Consider the following 21953-nt stretch of genomic DNA (forward strand, 5'->3'; position numbering starts at 1 on the left):
GGAGCAAAAACCGGAAATTCAAGAGTTACCTTCTCCGAATCTATTTTTCGATACGGGATATGTAGAAAACAAATAAGAGATCGAAGGCAAAATGTTGACAGATGTGTCGCGAGAGGTGGGTAAATTTACTTGTGTTAGCAAATTCTCTTATTTTGTAATTATTAATCTTGTACAGTTATTGTCGAACTACAATTTTACACGTGTTGCAACAAGTGTATACACGTTAAAGGCAAGTACATGCACCCCCCTTCCACCATTGTAGTGATCTTTCTGCAACACTAAACGGTAAATGTCCTAGTAAATTGTTATTAGGATGTAAGAAAATGATAAAGTACTGTTTTTGATCAAAAGAGATCGGGATTTCATCGATTTTTTTTAAAGAGAAATAGTTTACAAAAAGGGGGATCATTAAGATCATTTGTAGATAAACTAGATTTTGGATGCTGATAAGTTTATCTGATGTAAATAAGTAAATCGATTATTAATTTGAAAATAAAATTAACACTAACATGTAAGACTAATGAGAAAATTCCTCTTTTTTTTCTCTTGAACCATGTTAAGAGTATTTGTAACTTTGTAACTCAGAGGCCTAATTCAGCACCAGTGTCTCAATAAATGTGAATGCAGGTGGATAATTATAAGCTACAAAATAATTTGTATTGTCATTATAGGCTTTATTTTACATTTATTCAGCTGTGACTAAATACAAATAGAGTCTAGTAAGTAAATATAGAATTTTTATACACCAAAGTAGTCAAGCATATAAGTACAGCGATGTCATGTAAGAAATTAATTTTAAATTTGCTATTTAATTTTTAAAATTTTTTTGTCGACTGGTCTTTACATTTTCTTGAATAAACATATTAAGTATTGTAATTTACTTCTTTCCTGAGTTATATGTTTTTGTCATGGTAAGCCAATTTTATAATCATATATAATACTATATCCTGTTTCTTAAGTACAGATGATTGATAAAAATGAGTACTGTGCAATCAAGTCATGCCATGTTTTAAAATAAGAGCAGGTTATAATGTCTTGAATATAAATAAATTCTTATCTCCATAATGTGTCATTCTAATTCAGAAATAAAAATGCATTAATATTAATATTATTCCCAGTTGTGATGTTCCTGTGATGTGTTCTTTAAATTGAAACGAAAAAAAACATGACCAATCATCCAGGATTATACACGTATTATAAATTATTGCTTTGGAACAGATATATCCTTTTACATATTCAAAAGATGAATTATAATTGTTTATATCAATTTCAATGCCAAATTTTAAAAATATATTGTTTTATCCTCCGGGAAGTTAAAAAAAAATTCGAGTCGGTCCATTTTTAGCAAGTCAGTTGGGAGAGGGCAACTAAAGTAACAAACATTTTTTTAAAGATGGCCTTATTACAAAGAGCAGTGTTTTATAAGAATATATGGATGTGCTTTTTTGACCCCGTAATCTACATGTATAACTGCCATAAACTGTGACCAGGACCAATAAATTAGGATGGGAATAATTACCTGTAATTAATCATTGACTTGTATTTATTCATGGTTTATTAATGTGATATTGACACTCCCTGCCTTGTGAGTTTCAGGAATTAAGTGAATTTGGAATTAGTACTGTACATCACTAAATTTTAGCGACACCTTATTTTTGCGAGATAGTCATTGCATCTTTATGAGCGAGATAAAATTTTCACAAAATTGTGGTGATTGCTTTATATACCGTAATCCATAGGAATACTATTACTAATATACTTGAGAATCATATTTTTGCAAGCACTTTATCTCGAGTAATTAGGCAAAAATAAAGTTCTCTCAAATAAAAAGTGATTTACAGTATATAAGAAATGCAATTTGTCCTAATATTTGAAAAGTGCACTTCATTTTTTTTCAGTTGTAAAATTTAATAGGCAATGCAAATTGTCATATTTTTTGTAAAACTTCATATTTGAAAGTTGAACTCAAAAGGCATGGTAAATTATGGTATCGTTTGTAAAACTTCAAATTAATGGAATGTGAAATTCAAGAAGCAATTTAAAAAAAAAAAACTAAGTTATAAATAATGCAGATTTATTTTATTTTATTGTGTTAATTCTAATCAGGTTCACCTTACTGAAGTAATACTGTTGCCGGAAATGGTAATTAGCTTTATAAGCATTTTAATTTGATGATTTTTGCTTCAACAAACTACATGATAATAATAAAACTAATGTGCTGTTATCATGCATATATGCATAGTCCCATTTATGATAAATGGCATGTAAAAGGAAATAGTTCCATTATTTCCTTTAACATTAACACCTAAAGTGTTGTCACTTCATAATGTGGTAATAATTATGTTCACATAGACAAAGACAGCGTCAATTGTCAAACATGACAGAGACATGGACAAAAAATATGTTGTAACGGCCAAGAAAAATCTCCACTCGTTATTCACCGCCCGTCAAAATTTTTGGCCTCGAACTGGTCATTTTTTGGCAGGATTTTTTTTTTGGCTGGTGATTTGATACAGACTGTTGCATGTAATTCTTATGTCGCTGTCAAATGTTATCTGTCAAATGCAATACTTGTATTTCCTAGGTACAGATTGCACAATTCTTATCTTTTTAAGGTAGAAGGATTAGGTAATTGACTCTGCGATATGCATCTATACTAGATAGTTGTCAGGCCTAGAGAGACAGTTAATTAACCTTAATGTGGAGAAAGAGAAAAAAGGGAGACATTGGACTGTCTTTGAACCTTATCAGAATGTGATGAATTTTAAAGTGTGTAATGAAGTTGATTAGGGTTATTACGCATACAAGGGAAACAGTAAAACTTTAATAACTATTTTAAATTAAAAGTTTGACATTTAAAAATGTTACAAAATTATTATTATCAATTTTTAACATGTGAATCCTTTTGCTTTTTTTTCAGTGTAATGTGAGATTACTTTGAGGATGTTACTGTGAGAGGATCAGATGGGCAGCTGAGGTATTGTCCTTGACATTCAGTTACCATGACACTGTATCATAAAGTGACCTTGACCTTGCTGGTCTGGAGTGTATTTGTGTGTTCTGTTGTAAGGTCACAAACTCTGACACAAAAACTGGATTTATTAATGAAAAATGCATCTGTTACACAGGTAAGTTATAAATATTGGAATAATTTTAATTGTGTGTGTTTTTCTTTTGGGGTGGTGTGTGTGTGTGTGAAAAAAGTAAAATCAGCTCTTTAAGAGTAATAATCTGACCTAGGAGTTCTTTAAAAGCTTTACATTAGAAAGATAAAAATATTTAACTTAAAATAGACTTTGTTAATCTGTGAAATGGTTTGTTTCTAACATGAAGAAATGAAATCTTTTAAAACCATTTATTTAAAAGATGAGTGGGAAAACAGGAGAGTTATGATAGTTTTTAAATTCTCTAATGACATGTATGAACAATTTTCTTTTTACAGTATGATGAATATCTATGTAGTAGTTATAAACTGCCAGCAACTGACCAATATATAGGTAAGTTCACTGCAACAGTCTTTAGAATAGTGTGTTTTTAAGTTAGACATTTTCACTCTTGGGACATCTTCTGCTGAAAGTACCGGTATTATTTTTATGTTAATTATATTAAAGTCCAGCTATTTTGATCAAGAGCCTTTAGTGAAGAGGGAGTTATAACTTGAGTGACCCTAGTAACACTGTGAATGATATATAGGGGAGTGGGAGTTGTTACCTCTATTAATGATACCTGGCTCTGTTTATGTGGAAATAACTTTACACGAACATATTGAATTCCATAGATGCCTAGATACACTGTACCGGTACTTGGGGAAATTGCAGCTGATCTTATTTATAGTGACTAGAAAAATGAAGGATTTGTGCTGAATTACTCCCACAAGAATGATTTCCTGTGTCATTTCAGCTTTCAAAGGCAGATTTTCTGCTTATTCAGTAATGAGTCGGCATTTCATTGTGTGTTATGTAAAGATATTAGTAAACATACTTGACGTTTTTAACCTTTCTTTTTATAAATAAGAAAAAAAAATCGCCATACTAGAATAGCAAGTTATTAATTATAGTATGGAGATTTTTTTTTATGTATGATAAGAAAGGTTAAAACATCAAGTGACTGTGTTTTGATGAAGGACCCATGAGACATAAATCTGAGGATGTAATATTAATTAATTAACAATCATCTTTTAGATGTCAGTAAATCTAATGGGAACTTTTATTTGGTTTTAATTAGAAGGTTTTGCAAAATTAAATCAATAAAATAGGTCTGAAAAAAGTTTTCGGAGAGAAATCGTTAACTTCTACAGATGTGTAGATTTGAAGACCAAATTGTATGTTTGTTTTTTTTTTTTTTTTTTTTAAATTTTTTCAATTATTATTTCATAAACATGACTGTTTTACCATGGTCTACAAACTTGAAGAATGAACTTTGCTATATAAACAGTACAAATTGATTTTTATTTAAACTTTAAACTGTGCAAGCAGAACAGAGGGTATAAATCGTATTGGAGCTGCACAGTATATCAAAATCAATAAGTTCAGATCTATTAATTATAAAGAAATTAGGTATTATTTTTCAACAGTTATTAGGAAATAAAAACAGGTATATCACATGATCAAATCCCAGAAAAAAGGCTCTAATTAAAAAGTTTTTGAAATGATACCTTATTATTTTAACATACAAATTTACAGATTTATAACAAATTATTGCATGTTATCATTTTTAACCTAGGCAATGAATATATATATATTTTTTGAACGTATAAATTGTTAGTGATATGACCCTTGAGTAAATGGACTTTTCAGAAAGATTTGAATGTTTATCATAAAAGTGTATTTTTAAGGTATAGCGGGTCATTGCTCCATGTTTCTTTTAACCAAATGCAGATCAAAGAAAATGTTTGTTAAAATTGAGATTTAAACGATATTAGGCATTATGAATGCCTTAATCATTCAGTATCTTATTAAATGGTATCATTGAGAGGTCAGTGTATTCCCCCTGCCCTGAATCTTTATATAAACAATCATTCAACTCGTGCTGTTACATAAATTGTATATAATATATTGACCAAAAACAGTGACTTGTTTTTGTTTGCCCCCTGCTTCACGTGTTCTTGGATGGAATTTAAAAAAATGGTGGCTTTACCATACGTTTTTTGGTGGATTGCGTTATTGATGTTGTGTCAGCCCCTGTCAATACGTCGTGCGATTCTTCCTCCCGCGATATGGCCCTGCTGATAGAACGAGGCCTCGACCATCGCTCTATCACACACAATGTCTTCAGAGGACAAGCGGGGATCAATAGTTATAATCAGCCTATAATTGTCACATTGGGTTTTCTTGTAATATCCTGTTCATGAATATCCATGATTTGCTGTAGACATGGGGGATATTCAATTTGTTAGTTTTGTCTCTTTGAATAATTGCGAGCAAAAACAATTATTGTGCGGAATTTATCAATGCATTTGTTTTTCCATTGAGACAAGCTAATTTCCTTGGTTTAAATATGCATATGATAAACAGCAGTCATACTTTATTATTCAGTGAAAAAATACTGATAAAATAAAACAACTAAGAATTAATTGTCCGAGTCATACTACAATATGTAGTTCATTTGAAATAAAATGAAATAGGTATACACATATCTATTGCATGTATAAGCTTATTGATATTTGTTTTGTTATTGTAAAATGGTAGACAAAGTATTTGGTCACCAAATATTACACAGTGTTGTAATGATAAATTATTTTGCCATTGTTTGAACTTGCATGACCATCAAAGTGAATTTTTTACCAGATTTATAAAATATTATCCAGCAGTGTCATTAGTGCACCTTTTAACCACTTAAAGTATTAATGTCCCTCTAACTGAATGTGACATTTATTTGTCTTTTATAATGTAATGGTTTAATTATAGACGAGTACTTAACTGATGACTGTTTTTAACTATTTTAGTGCAATATGAAGCTTTAGCTAACGCGGGCACCGCCCACCACATTCTGTTGTTTGGTTGTGATGAACCAGCCAGTAACGATGCCTACTGGTATGTATCTGTCTGTCTGTCTGTCTGGATGTTTTTGGAACATACTTTTGTAAACTTTGTAAACAATTCAATCGAATGTCTTTCTGTGAAAATCACTGAAAATAAAACAAGTTAACATTTTGATTTAAAGTGGGACTGTTTTTTTTTTTAATGCTAAGAAGTCCTAAAGGAGAAAACATATAGATAAATGACATAGCATCAAATTTGTTTGACCAATATCTACTTAATTTTGCAGGCATTGTGGTCGATTATGTAAATCACAGGAACAAATTTTATTTGCGTGGGCCAAAAACGCCCCTCCTCTCCAACTACCCAAAGGTAAGAAGTGTTCGGCGGGGACTCTCAAATTTGTAACCAAAATTAAAAAATCAAAATTGTAAATGGTGTACTTTATGAGAGCTCTAGGTGAATTGCACAGCTACTCTTATATGAACCATATATTATAACTCTATCAGAATAAATTTTATTAATGGATGGATCAATAAATATATATAAAGATTTAAAAAATGCAATTATTATCCCTGATACAGCCAAATCTTTACTTTAACTCTGTTATTTCTGTTTTGACAGATGTTGGATTTCGTGTTGGTGGTCAGACCAATATAAAATATATTGTCATCCAAATCCACTACATAAATCCATTACCAGGTATGCACTTCATTACCAATATAAAGTAAATTAAATGTAATTTCCAGGTGATGTATTTAATGTAACTTTATTTTGCCATACATTTGATTGGTTCATCGTTTGTTTCAGCGGGATCATTAGACACTTCAGGGATAAGGCTTCAAATGACCTCTCTAAGGTAAAAACTGAAAGTACTTTCTATACAAAATTGAAAGTACTTTCTAAAGTAATTAACATCATGCTATAATCAAAAATACATTTGTAATAGTTATTATAAACATTAAAATTGAAATTTTTTGTTCACACATTTAACAATTTATTCATTTAATATGGATTGATAATATTGTACATGTACCGCTTTGTTTTTTTTTAGCTCACCTGAGCCGAAGGCTCAAGTGAGCTTTTATGTTTTTGTGTGTCTGTCCGTCTGTAAACTTTTCACATTTTCGACTTCTTCTCAAGAACCACTGGGCCAATTTTGACCAATCTTGGTACAAAGCATCCTTGGGTGAAGGGGAATTTAAATTGTTAAAATGAAGGGACATATCCCCTCGCAAGGGGAGATAATCAAGGAAAGACAAAAATAGGGTGGGGTCATTAAAAAATCTTCTTCTCAAGAACCACTGGGCCAGAAAAGCTGAAACTTATGTGGAAGCATCCTGGTATAGTGTAGATTCTAAATTGTTCACATCATGACCTCCGGGGGAAGGGTGGGGCCACAATGGGGAATCAAAGTTTTATATAGAAATATATAGGAAAAATCTTTGAAAATCTTCTTCTCAAGAACCACAGGGCCAGAAAAGCTGAAACTTATGTGGAAGCATCCTGGTATAGTGTAGATTCTAAATTGTTCACATCATGACCCCCGGGGGAAGGGCGGGACCACAATTGGGTATCAAAGTTTTATATAGAAATATATAAGAAAAATCTTTGAAAATCTTCTTCTCAAGAACCACTGGGCCAGAAAAGCTGAAACTTATGTGGATGCATCCTGGTATAGTGTAGATTCTAAATTGTTCACATCATGACCCCCGGGGGAAGGGCGGGACCACAATTGGGTATCAAAGTTTTATATAGAAATATATAAGAAAAATCTTTGAAAATCTTCTTCTCAAGAACCACTGGGCCAGAAAAGCTGAAACTTATGTGGAAGCATCCTGGTATAGTGTAGATTCTAAATTGTTCAAATCATGACCCCCGGGGGAAGGGCGGGGCCACAATGGGGTATCAAAGTTTTACATAGAAATATATAGGAAAAATCTTTGAAAATCTTCTTCTCAAGAACCACTGGGCCAGAAAAGCTGAAACTTATGTGGAAGCATCCTGGTATAGTGTAGATTCTAAATTGTTCACATCATGACCCCCGGGGGTAGGGCGGGGCCAAAATGGCCGAGCAAAGTTTTATATAGAAATATATAGAAAAATCTTTGAAAATCTTCTTCTCAAGAACCACTGGGCCAGAAAAGCTGATACTTATGTGGAAGCATCCTGGTATAGTGTAGATTCTAAATTGTTCAAATCATGACCCCCGGGGGAAGGGCGGGGCCACAATGGGGTATCAAAGTTTTACATAGAAATATATAGGAAAAATCTTTGAAAATCTTCTTCTCAAGAACCACTGGGCCAGAAAAGCTGAAACTTATGTGGAAGCATCCTGGTATAATGTAGATTCTAAATTGTTCAAATAATGACCCCCGGGGGAAGGGCGGGGCCACAATGGGGAATCAAAGTTTTATATAGAAATATATAGAAAAAATCTTTGAAAATCTTCTTCTCAAGAACCACTGGGCCAGAAAAAGTGAAGCTTATGTGGAAGCATTCTGGGGTAGTGTAAATTCTAAATTGTAGGAATCATGACCCCCGGGGGAAGGGCGGGGCCATTATAGGGAATCAAAGTTTTACATAGAAATATATAGGAAAAATCTTTGAAAATCTTCTTCTCAGGAACCACTGGGCAAAAAAAGCTGAAACATATGTGCCCATGGAAGGATCATGGGGTAGTACAGATTTCAAAATGTCTAAATTATGATCAGTGGGGTGGGGTGGGGATGCATTATGTATAACAAGGGGGAAATCCGGTAAAGAAAAGAATGGTCAAAGCTTCTCAGGTGAGCGATGTGGCCCATTGGCCTCTTGTTTTTTTTTTGTTAATTTTATACATATATGTATGTGTGGATATAAAATGATTGTATATATAATAGCTGATTAAATCTTATTTTTCTGTTAAAAAGCTTTATAAATACATGTATATACTGTAGATTGGCATATATTCACGATGGTTTTAATTTCGCTATGATCGCGATTTATTAATTTTCCGCGAAATTAAACCCATCGTAAATTTTATTTGTTTTTAAAGCGTTTAAATGCTTACAGGAAATTCTGAATTAATTTCTTGCAGCGTGAAATTAAAACCATCGCAAATGGAACTTTTTGAGATATCGTGAAATTTTAACATCGTGAAATTAAAACGACTTACAGTATTAGTTTTCATGTAGATCAGAGTTTTCATCAAATACATGATGTGCAGTTTATTGATTTGCATATGAATAACCCTATAATCTAGTCTAATTGGTTAGGTCCACTTGTATGTCAAGATTATAAAGCACAAATCTTCTTATCTATAAACTATTTTATTATGAATTTAGGAGATTTTTTTATATATTAATTTACTAAATCTTTGCTAATTTTTAACCTTGCTGTGTTTTGTAGACAGAGGTACGAGGCCGGTATTTATTTATTGTTGGCGTATTCCGTGAGGATACCAGGCAACAGCATCAGTAAGTGAACTATTTAACCAGATTAATTATGAATTAACTAATTGTGGATTCTGTTGGAAAATTCTTTATAATTGAATATTCTATTTGAAATTTATTGATCAATTCATATACAAGACCATCTTTAAAAAATTGTTTTGTTGCCCATTTGCGACCGACTTTCTCAAAATGCTTGTCTCAAAACAGTTAACTTTCCAGATACAATGTTTTTTATGCATTCCAGAAAATAGATTTTGAAAATTCAGCATTGATTTTGAAATTTCCAATGTACCTACCAACCAAATTATTTCAACCTGATTAAGAAGAGGGAAAAGAAATAAATATTTTAATACTGGTCCAAGGCAATTAATTGGCTTATTGTGGTTGCTTAACTTGCAAACTTATAAATTTACTAACAAAATATGTCCGTTAATATAAAACAGAACCTTAATTTTTCCCTTGCAGATATTTTTGCCGATATTTCTTGCCAGTTTAAAGCGAGCGGTCCCATATATCCTTTTGGATTTAGAACACATGCTCACAGTTTAGGTAAGGTTTTCACTAATGAAAGAGTGAAATTGAACATAGGACAGACAGTACAGCATCACTATAATGTATTTGAGAGAGAGAAGAGAGAGAATGGGAGAGAGAAAGATTTGTCGTTAATTTTTCCCCCAATCTGTTGTAGGCAGGGTGATATCTGGGTACCAGGTCAATAGTACGTATAATCTGATTGGGAAGGGGAACCCCCAATGGCCCCAGGCTTTCTACCCAGTAGAGAACAAAATTGTCATCCAGAAAGACGATTATCTGGTAGGAATTTTTTTTTTAATTATAAAAGAGGTCAATTTTTTGTCAAAAAACAATATTTTTCTTCACACAATTTGATATTTGAATTGTGAATCCTTTTGATATTTAGGTTGGTCGCTGTGTGTATAATTCCACTGGAAGAAATCGAGACACTTATATTGGGTAAGTCTACTTTCAAAAATTTATATGAAGTCACTTAAGGATGCTCATTTGATTTTATAAAAAAAAAATTAATAGAGCCACACACTTCAATTTCTCCCCAACCAGCATTAAGCCTGTTTCTCTCTCATTGGAGAGGTTTTGATGAAAATTTCACATGATTTACAATGTTTTATTTTTCCAGGGCCACACATAACGATGAGATGTGTAACTTCTACATCATGTACTATGCAGACCGGAACACCAGACTGCAGTACCACTCCTGTGCCGGGAACAACATGCCAGGTCTGGTTCAGAAACTACCGGCATACTCCTACCAACAGCTTCCCCACAATCCCCTCCTGGAGATGGCAGCCCACGGGACGCACGGTCACATGGGGGATGCTAAAGGTCACAGTGGGAATTCAGTAGTGACCGCTGCTCCGGTTACCAGGGCGCCAACAACAACTCCGACGCCAGCACCGACAAAACCCACCACCAGAAAACCAGAAACAGGTAAGGATCAGGTTTATTTAGCAGAGGATATTCCGTGGGATTTTACGCGACAGGAAAGGGAGGGTCAGGGTGTTTACCCAAGGGATTACGACCCAGATTATGAGTACTACAGTGAAGTGGAAAATGAGAGGGGGAGGAAGAAGTACCCCCAGAAAAACTACAGCCGACACCGGTACAACCACCAGGACTACAGCGATTACTACGACTCCGATTTAAGTCGGAATCAGGACATGGGGAAGGATGGCCGCTACCCGGCTAACTCAAGAAAAAATTATAATCGTAAAGGTCAAGGTCAGGTGTTTAATCGGAATAGAAATAGGGTCGGAGGTCAGAGGCATCCCCATAGACAACAGGACGATCCTTATGAGCCAGACAACACCATGTTCAAGGAGGCTTACGCTGTGAGTCTGGAGAAGGGTCAGTCCACCGTGGGGCCTCCAGTCCTGACCCCCGGGCCGACAACACAGGCCAAGCCTCAGAGTAAACCCCACAGTAGAAAACACAGTAAGATGTTGTTGTTGTCAGTGAGCTTCGCAGCATAGTGTTGTCTGTTGTCAGTGAAGCAGATTAGCTTTATTGATGTTGTTAGTTTCTGAAGTTATCAGTTTTATCTTTACTCTTGTGTTAGAAGCTGATTTGGATTTACTTCTCTTTTTCTTTCCTGTATCTCATTTCAGTTTGAGAATATGAATCGTTGTAACATTTCTTTTGATGTACAAATCTGTACTTTTTTGAAAAGACAATATGCATGTAGCTTGCTGTTTCTTTCTGTTGACTTATGAAATATCTGACTTCCATTGTGGAAATTCTGGGAATATCAAATTTCAAAACACAAACATTCAGGATAATTATTTCTGTACTTTAGAAGACAAACCTGATATGCCTGCACATGTGTTGAAGGTGATTATTTTTAATATAGAATACCTATTGATATAATGGTACACTTAATGCAGACTCTTTTATTTTATTTTATGCATATTAACCAGATGGTGCCATAATTTAGTGATTTTTATTTAGAAACAAGTTTTATGGCAGGATTTTAATTTACATTTACATTAAATGGAAATAACAGGTGGTGCAGTTAATAACATTGATGTTATGTGTTACCAATCCTTACAAAAACAAAATATTCACTTTAAGCTTTAATTAGTATCAATGTAATATTGGTAGACATTGGCCATTACAAAACCAACTCTTTCATGATTGTTATAACCTAGATATGAAGAGAAACACAGACAGGTAGAGGAGTATATATTTAATGTGGATTTCTTTTATTTGTCATTTTTTCCTGATTTTTATGGAGTTGATACCAGTGCAGAACTGATCATTGTTTTTATGGAATAAGTGCCTCCTGATATTGAAAATACAAAAACCCAGGTTTATATAATGACAGATAACATATTATATAAATCTGTAATGATATGCTTCATTATATAGCCCCTGAGGCCAGTTAGTTCACTGAGCTCTGATCGTCAATCATCTGTGACGTGTGGCCACTCATGTGTGACAGGAACGTTGTTCCTTGTTCAATACAATGTAACTGTATGGTCAGTTTTGAGAAAATGACAGCTGATTGTCAGATGTAAGGAGAGTTTTGATTGGCTGTTGCTGATATTTACCCCATGTACCCAGATATCCATGAGACATTAGATTTGTTGTGGCTGGACTGCTGGAATGTACTACGTACTGCGTAAATTGATTCTATTTACCTGGCCAGCCCACCCACCTAATCAATATATGGCCACTGATTCATGTTAATCCTGAGAATTACAAAACATCACAACATGTAATAATTAATGATGATGTAGAAAGATTACTAGTACTAAGATTTTACATCAGTAAGAAAAGCATATTTACAGAGTGAAAAATACAGTGCAATAACATGTACTGATCAAGTTAATACTAAGTATGAATGACTAATTAATATCGGTTCAATGTAATAGTTTGATTGACCAAAGTAAGTTCCAATCTGAGAACAATTGGAGCTGAAATAAATAAACTATTTCAAGGAGATATTTCTTGAAAAATCTTCGTTCTGTAAATTCTATAATATTTACTACATGTGTAAGATATGATCGAAAATGAGCAACCCTTTGCTAAAAAAGGGCACTGCAAGGTGGTACATGGATATATGTAGCTTATATAGGAACATATTTCTTTTTGGCGTGGATTGTTGTCCTGATATTTATATTTTTATTCATTGTTATTCTATCAATACAAGTGAAATCAGTAATAATATTATGATAATTTTAATTTTAGCATTATTTTTATGATTTAGATATCTACCTGGTATAATATAAATCTGACTGATCTTCATTATTTGTCACATATTGAACAATTCTTTTTAATATTAAATAAAATCTTATTTATTTCTAACAGTGACTCACTTGATGGACTTCGAGTCTGACTTTGGTGGCTCCATGGGGAGCCCGACCCCGGGGTCAGAGGTCGTGATAGGTCAGGTGGGCGGGGTAGCAACGGACAAGTACGGCAATGTCTATGTGTTTCACCGAGGGGAGAGGGTTTGGAATGGACAGTAAGTTAAACAGATATGTCATTGCATCTGTTATTAAAATAAATACTTAAAGTTTCAGTATTACATGTACTGTAATTGTTTTGTAGAACTTTCGACTACAACAACGTGTTTCGGCTGCAGGACAAACCCATCAGTGCTAACTGTATTGTAGTCTATGACAAGAATGGGCAAGTCATCAGGCAGTTTGGCAGAGACATGTAGGTTTCTCTCTTTTATATGCTCTTCTGCTTGTTTTTGTTTATAGATGTCATCTATTAATATCTTATCACTCAAGTAATATAATGTTCAGCACAGTCACAAACAAATTGCATAATATAAATTCTTTTGTATAATGTATAACTCAATAAAGCATACAGCACATCTTTCACTTAGAATTTTCTGAATTGAAAATCAATTAGAATTTTGGAAATTTCTTACTGTTGACTATTAATCAGTCAGTGTTTCCATGGACATGTTTTAAAATTGTTCAGCTCTAGACTTATTCATCGTACCCGGTATTTTGCTAGGTTCTTCCTACCTCATGGTATTACCGTGGATGACAACATGAATGTGTGGGTGACAGATGTGGGTCTTCATCAGGTAAGTGCATAAAGGTCAACAGAGTACTCAATGGTCAACTGAGTACACATAGGTCATCCTTAAACTGAAAAAATATATAAATTATGCTATATGTATATATGAAGGGCCATTCAACATAATAGATATTAATTTGGACTCATTGTAACATTTTTAGAAGAAGTACACCGTAAACTGTTGTTAGCTTTATAGTTTGAGATGATCTGAGCTCTGACATATATTTGTGTGATTGACAGGTGATGAGGTTCCCGGCTGGCAGTGACCAGACTGATTTGGTCCTGGGTCTCAGATTCAAACCAGGCAAGGGAAATAACCAGTACTGTAAGCCTTCAGATGTCGCCGTAATGTCTACAGGGGAATTCTTTGTCAGCGATGGGTAAGCACTGCTTTTCTATGTCAACTCAAAAAATGTATTGCAGTACTATGACTGTGACTAATGAACAGCAATATGATTGCACTGTAGACTAGATGTATTGTAATTTTGATACTGGGGAAGCTAATGAGATTGCTAATATTCTTTAATTAATGAATGGTTACTTGTATAAAATATATGTAATTATTACAGGTACTGTAACTCTCGGATTGTGAAGTACGACAGGACAGGATCATTTATCAAGGAGTTTGGAGCCAGTAGTACAGCTACATTTGGTAAGAAATTAAGATGATTCTAAGCAAGTGCTAACATTGCCGTAAAGTACTCATGATGTTAATTTACCAAATTTGTAGAAAAAGAAACAATTGAAGTTAATACAAAAAGTTTATATAATGATTGAGAATGTACCTGATGAGTTTAGGTATTTTGTAAGCCTGCAGTAAAAGTATTATCCTGTAAATTCTTTGTAGGTACAGATAAACCCGGCCCCGGTACCTTTAACGTACCCCACAGTATGACCATCGCAGAGGACAAAGGTCTCCTGTGTGTGGCTGACAGAGAGAACGGGAGAATTCAGTGTTTTGACTTCGAGGGAAACTTCCAGCGGATGGTAGAATCCCCCGACTTCGGGGGACGTCTTTTTGCCGTGTCTTACTGTCCTCTACATGGAGGGCTTTTGTTCGCCGTCAACGGACCAAACTTATCTGGGAACCCACCTGTACAAGGATTCATTATTGATATTAACGACGGCCAGGTGATTGAGACCTGGAATGCCAAACCCGTAAGTGACATAAAGCATTTTATGTTGTGGAAATATTTGAATTCTAAGATAATTCAAAACCTAAAAAATGAATTTAAATTATAAAGATCCATGTAACTCAAAAGCCAAGTATAATTTTTTAGCTTAGAAATTATTAACCAGAACTTCAAAATACAAGTACACCACTGAGCACAACAAACATTTACATTTAATACTGTTTTCTTTGTAGGGATTACGGAATCCACACGATATAGTGGTGGATCCAGTGAATTTACGGGTGTACGTTGGAGAACTTGATCCCACCAAAGTTTGGAGATTTGATATGAAGGCAGATGATGGCTCAGGACGGCAGGGAGGAATTTTCCACAGTAAGTCAAGAAAAAAACAAAGATAGGGTCAATTTTACAAGGTTAATCTTTCAGAAAGGAAACTATATATATTAAATGATTTTTTTTTTTAATCCTTTTTTTTTGTGAGAAAATTTTTCCTCATTATACAAAAAAATTGAAATACATGTATACGAGTGGAGGTTATTTACTCTAAATACATGTACTAAATTGTAAGAAATATTTTGCCTAGCCATATCTATGCATGTACCAGAGTCATTGCACCTATTTCACACAGAATAAGCAATACATTGTAATGGTATCATATAAATTACTACCATGTTTAAAGTTTATGCATCTGGTTCATAAAAGAAAATATTTAAAATTATAAAGAGTGAGCATGTATTTATAATTTACTGAATTTCTCAGGTGGCACCACCCCAGTCAGCTCAGGGACCACCGTGAACGCCACATTTGTGGAGACCCAGGAGACAAACAAGAAGTCCCTGACGTCAGAGGAGGAGATGATGCCGGCCATCATCATCGGGGCCCTGCTCATCATCCCCATCATCATCATCATAGTCATTGTCATTGTCATCAGAATCTACAAAAAAGGTAGGTCTGTCTAAATCAGCTTGACTGAAACATCTGTCGTAATAATTCTGTATAATAATAAGTAATAAGTAATTCTGTTGTTGACATGGACATGTACAAATCCTTGTTAACAATACAGTTAAACTTCTTTATCTTGAACTTAAAGCTATCCAAGAGTTTAAAAAATACTGAGTAAAATTTGGGGATTTCCAAAAAAATTTTCAAAGGCATTTATGATATTGATGTTTGAGATACTGAAGTTCAACTGTTTTTATATCAATAATCGTACCTCAATTCACTGTTGTCACACTGAAATTCTGGTTTACTGTAAACCAATTTATATTCACAACGACTTTATTTCGCGATTTACCGGGGATAAACTAATTCGCGATGATTAATTTTCACGATTAAGCCTATTTTGGATCTGTTGTTAATAGAAAATACACTTTAAGGACCAGTTCGAGGCGAGAAATATTTCCGATGACGGAGCTCTCGCGAACTTCGTTGAAATTTCTCACAGGCAAATAAAAGTTGGTTTACAGTATATAATCTCCATTTCTATACCTTTCTTTTTGTCTCTTTTTTTAAATGTGATAATTACTCTAGCCATTATTAATATTTTTCAAATCTTGCTTATTCTCATCTTTTCTTCTCAGTTTTTCTCATTTTGTAATTGTTTTCTTATGTTTAACGATCAAGTATTATCTTGAATCTTCTCAATTTCATTTTCTTTAGAAATTGTAATTGAAAATAATTAGAGTAGAATTTTTGAATACTTTTGGTAGGAAATTTTAACCTGGAATTTTTAGCCCCATGAAAAGTAAAGCCAAGATCACACCATCTACTAAACAATTATGTTCCCTTTGTCAAATGTGCATATTTTAATTTTTAGATTTCATTATTGAGGATAGGAGAAAAAGTGAAATATTTGTTATCTTAAAGCTCAAGTACAGTAAGAATTGGGTTTTATTTTGACAATATTAACAAGCCTCTGCCACAAAATATGTTATGACAAATAACCATTGTTTTGTGTGCTAAAAATGCCATACATGTACTTCATATTACTGGTTAACAAAGCTTAATCTGGTATGTAAATGGTGGGGTTAGCCAAAAATGTGGATAATTCTAGTCACTAGGGGAACATAAATCAGTATTGGAATGTAACAAACAGTCGACAATACAGACCAATATAAATCAGTTATACCATGTGTAATATGTTCATTTTTTTTTTTTTCATTTATGCATTTTCATTGTTTTAAGGATAAATTTGAAAGTTGAAAAATAAATGGTATTTATTTGATATATTCAACACGTACCTGGTATGACTCTTAAAATTCAGTTTCATGTTTAGAATAATTCAAATAAATAGAAAAGGGGGGGGGTGTGTGTTACATAAATAAACTTTGTTCCCATTACTGTATAAGCTTTGCTGCAATACTGCTATGTTTATATCTTGTCTGTCTCCTTTGCAGTAGTGTGATGTAGACTTTCTGTTGCTTTTATTATATACAGCTGTAAACAGTCACTTATTGCTAAACATGGACAGATGTGTCTATTCTCTGTTGCTTTTCTCATCATATCACTTGCTTGACTTCTTTATACACAGAGCAAAAATCAGCACATCACAGTGTTAATCCAGCTGAACGCATACAGGTAAAAAGGAGGAAGGTGTTAAAAAACCATAACAATTTAGAATCTCAAAATATTAACTCTTGGGTTACAGGTGTAAAAATTGAATTTTCTTTACAGGTATTGTAGGTAGCATGCATGTTAAAATTTTTTAATTGTCTCACTAACAATGCAATGCTAACTAAGGTAGACAAATAAACAAAACAAATATTGATGATTTTTAATGGTACGATAAATGTAAACCAATGTAATATCAAAGTCTGAATGGGTCTAAATTTGTATGAACCCTAGTTCCTTGGTGAGAGTTCAACAGTCCTTGTTTTTATGGTTGACTTTGTGCGTAGACTCTCGCGTCTGTCTGGTTGATGGACGTGTGTCCGGTTCTGAAGGGTTTATTAGCGGTAGTGATAGGCAGACTGTAGGTGGAGCTGCATAAATTACTTCATGGTTATCATAACCTGAGAACGACGATCTTACAGTCATAACCTCTTATAAGATAATTACAGGACTGTACCTCAGTGGTCGTAGAATGGATGGTTGAATTACCAGAGAGGTTCAGTAGAAAAGATAAATACAATTAAAGTCATCCATAATAAAATTTTATAGTCAAGAGAGCTGCAGATCTTGAACTGGTGATGTTATAATACACCATACTAGTATTGTAGATCACATACCCCTGTTGTCTTCATTTAAGTGTTCAATCAATCATACAATTTCATAAACAGTTTTTGTACTTTTGGTTAAACTTCAGCCCCTCTCCACTGTGAAGATAAAAAAAAGATTTGATGAAAATTGTCCTTAAATTATAGTATTGTCCATTGCTAGAATGAAGAATGTTATTATTAAAAATTTAGATTTTATGCATGTTGAAAATCTCCAAAGAATTTTGAATGACTTTAAACATTGAAAAAAATTGTGTACATAATTATTTACTTTCTATCCAGTATTACAGTGAAAACTGTCCACTCTGACCCCTGTCAAATCCGTAACACTGTGAATTCTGACATTAAATTTCTTTCCCATTTTCCTATTTTCCAACACTGTGCAAGCTGACACCCTGACTATTCCGACATAAAATTTGTCTCCCAGTACATATCAGATTGGACAAGTTTTACTGTATATGTAAATAGAATTTTCGTTAACTGGAGAATTTTGTCGTTGACAGGCCAACACAATTGTTGCCGACGACATCGATCACGGTCCCGGAAGAAATTTAACATTGGTAACTTCCTCACTCCACACCGAGGATTCGACCGACTGAGTCAGGAGGAGAGTGACACAGAATTCGACCCGCTCAACGACGACTCGGAGGACGAAGAGGAATATTCCATCACCCGAAAAGCCTGAGAGGTGAAAGGTCGAGGGTCAAAAATCTTGTGCAATTATTTGAGGAAAATTAGGAGTCGTTGAGCGGTTAATAACAATATGTTGTTACTTATTTCTGAGGCCTGAAATCTCTGCATCTTTTCACCCCAGTAGATCCTGAGTTGTGATATTATTATGTAGATTTCTTGTTGTTATGTGATAAGAGACTGTTTGTTTTTAATGTATAAAATATATAATTATATAGACAAAGCCACATTGATAGAGAATGGGCCACCACAAACTTGAACAGTGTAGAAATTAGTTTTTTTATAAGGAAAAAGAAATAAAAGAAAAAACAAGAAGTTAAATTATTTGATGTGAAATCCATTGAATCTAAGTTTAGTCATGACCAGGGTAATATTAATTGGGTGGGGGCGTTATACGTCTTGGGATAAAGTTCCTGTTCTTTGGTCGCAGGTGTTTAGACCTGCATCGTAAATACCTCATAATTTTACGTAGACAGGGCTACGTCTTAGCGATTACAGAACTGATTTATTTTTGTCCTATGCATGCATTTTATTGAGACTTGATGACCAGTTTATGTTTCGCAAGGTTAAAATTACCCTGATTTTTTGTTTTGTATAGTACAGTGGTAATTTTATATTACCAATAATAAATTATGATTATAATTGTTAGGTATTTATTGACAAATTGTATTTTTAACCAATCTATTTATTATTAATATTATTTAATTATATCTGCCATTGCTGAGCAGATTTAAACATGCAATATGAACCCAAATTGTTCAGGCCTATTTTTGTAGTTTCTTGTGATTATAGCCTTTTCCATGTTGTGTGTTAGGACATTGTGTCTCTTTTATTAATGATTTCACAATCAACTTTTCACAACACAGCCCAGAAAGGGCTAATTTTATTATTCAGATGACGGACCTTTTAGTATTCTCATTTTTTTATATTGTTATGTTTATATACTTTATGTTAATATTTTCTGCACAATTATTGCAATATCCATGATTTTGTTTACCATATTATGTCATTAAATTATTATGAAATCATGTATACTTCTGCCACTAACAAATATATATAGTACTTATTTGCGATTATAATTTCAAAATCTAGGTACATGTAAGGCAACATGTTTGACATCTGCTCTGGTGAAGGTCATAGGTCAAGGTCATGAGTCAAGGTCACATGTCCTTATCTTGTAACCATACCATGCTTTCTAGTCCATCGTATAAACACATTCCTATTTTGTTTCTTGATAAAATATTATTTATGATATTTCGAAAGAAATTATCCATTGAGCTTTCATTTCTGATTCCCAGATCTGAATTAAATATTGATAAAATGCTTGAATGTCAATAATTTTAACAAATTATACACCTACCTTTGGCTAATTTAAAATTGAGATTTATGGAAGAACCAATCACATGTTTTATAAATCATGTATATAATTGTTATTTTCTTACTATATATCTTATTAATGTCTGTTAATTCTTTCTGAATATTTAGTGTACCGATCTCATTAGCTCATTTATACATGTATTGGTATTCAAAGTTGAAAATGTAAAGATTTTTCAAACTTGAAAATATAAGTTTATATCAGACATGCATTTTCATCAGTATGCGTATATATGCTTGCTTTTCATCCATTCAGTTGGTGCAGTAAGCTGGAATCTTTATTTTTCTATTGTACCTCAAGTATTAAAGGAAGAATGGTAGGCTTTTTAGATCAGTGGTAATAAATTATTTTACTATTTCACTATTAAACACCTATACAGATTTTATATCTATGTCTGAACAATATTTTCATTCTTACAGCTGTATGTATTTTTTAGATTTCTCTGTTAATACTTTGGTGGTGTCCTTTTGTTGTTTTATGTTTTCTTCATTAATTCTGTGCAATCATGCCTAAAACTGTTTATAATGACCAAGGGAAGTAACTGTGTATTATTTCTGTACTGTTGCTTCTCCATTTCTGTTCTGTAACACTTGTTCAAGATTTATACAAGAGGTTTTTCCTTTTGTGTAGAAAATATTTTATTTTGTATTTAACACACAAAAGCTGTGTTCTATGTTAATGTGTCATTACGGATCACCTTCCCATCTTTCTTGGGAATTTTATGTTAATTTTCCCACCTCACTTATAGGGAGTCTTCTGTTACCAGCTGCACTTGTTGGGGCTGTATATGAGTATTACTAAATTATTGCATTTTATTTATCATCAAGATGCTATCTTGTTATGCTAGCTATTCATGGTGGATCTTTGATTCTTGTTGCCAAAGTTGAACACAGCCCCATGGCATTCTTGTCTCTATACTAGCATTCCATTAATGGTGTTGTCATATCATCAGTAAATATTATAAAACAACTTGACTTTTTCTTTTCTTTATCTCACAGTACATTTAGTCCGCCACATGAGCAGTGGTATAAGGCATCTGCTCTAAGAGTTGAAGAGTAAGGAGTTGCTCCTAATACTGTGGGTTCAAATCCCTCTGTGGGACATGGAGACCGGGACTTCAGATGAGACCTTCTAAACGGAGCTCTCATCTCACAGTAGGTGCTGACACCGAAAAGAACTCTCACTGCTCAAAGGACCTGAGGTTAAGTCTATAATTTGCAGCTTTCCACCGACAAATGGTGGCGTCATGAGTGAACATTTTCTGAAGGGACATTAAACTCATGATACATTGTAGGAAAGTAAATTCTAATTATTATAACCTTTTGTGGTAAAAGACTGTGTTAATGGAGAATCAGGTTGCCAGGTTTCCATCGACTCTCTGAACGACCATATTATACACAGCTTGTCTAGCAGCACAAGGTTTATTTGGGGATCAGATACATGTTATACAACCTTACAGAAGAACATATTGTTCAGGGGCATAACCAGGAATTCTTTACAGATGTAATCCAACCCAGTCAAATAGGTAAAACGTATCAAACCCAGAAATTTTCTGA

At 33.6% G+C, this 21953-nt stretch overlaps 1 protein-coding gene across 3 annotated transcripts; it reads left to right on the forward strand.

Annotated features, from left to right (window-relative positions):
* Positions 1-10: 10 nt before the first annotated feature.
* On the forward strand, positions 11-21366 carry LOC134235361 (peptidylglycine alpha-amidating monooxygenase-like). Of its 3 annotated transcripts, XM_062717508.1 has the most exons (22): positions 11-115; positions 2921-3128; positions 3443-3497; positions 5945-6032; positions 6268-6350; positions 6603-6680; positions 6789-6837; positions 9369-9436; positions 9878-9961; positions 10101-10225; positions 10332-10384; positions 10566-10876; positions 13256-13412; positions 13499-13609; positions 13919-13991; positions 14225-14364; positions 14554-14636; positions 14832-15142; positions 15351-15489; positions 15877-16062; positions 16934-16971; positions 18836-21366. In XM_062717508.1, exons 2-22 carry the CDS (start codon positions 3003-3005, stop codon positions 18929-18931), a joined length of 2454 nt encoding a protein of 817 aa, XP_062573492.1. In that variant the 5' UTR covers positions 11-115; positions 2921-3002; the 3' UTR covers positions 18932-21366. The 3 variants fall into 3 exon arrangements, with proteins under 3 accessions (XP_062573492.1, XP_062573476.1, XP_062573486.1); XM_062717492.1 differs by lacking the exon at positions 16934-16971; XM_062717502.1 differs by lacking the exons at positions 11-115; positions 16934-16971 and adding an exon at positions 2750-2769.
* The last annotated feature ends 587 nt before the right edge of the window (positions 21367-21953 follow it).

The sequence above is a fragment of the Saccostrea cucullata genome, unplaced genomic scaffold (genome assembly GCF_032062105.1).
Source record: "Saccostrea cucullata isolate Sc308-1 unplaced genomic scaffold, CSIRO_AGI_Scuc_v1 ctg601, whole genome shotgun sequence".
Lineage (NCBI taxonomy): Eukaryota > Metazoa > Mollusca > Bivalvia > Ostreida > Ostreidae > Saccostrea > Saccostrea cuccullata.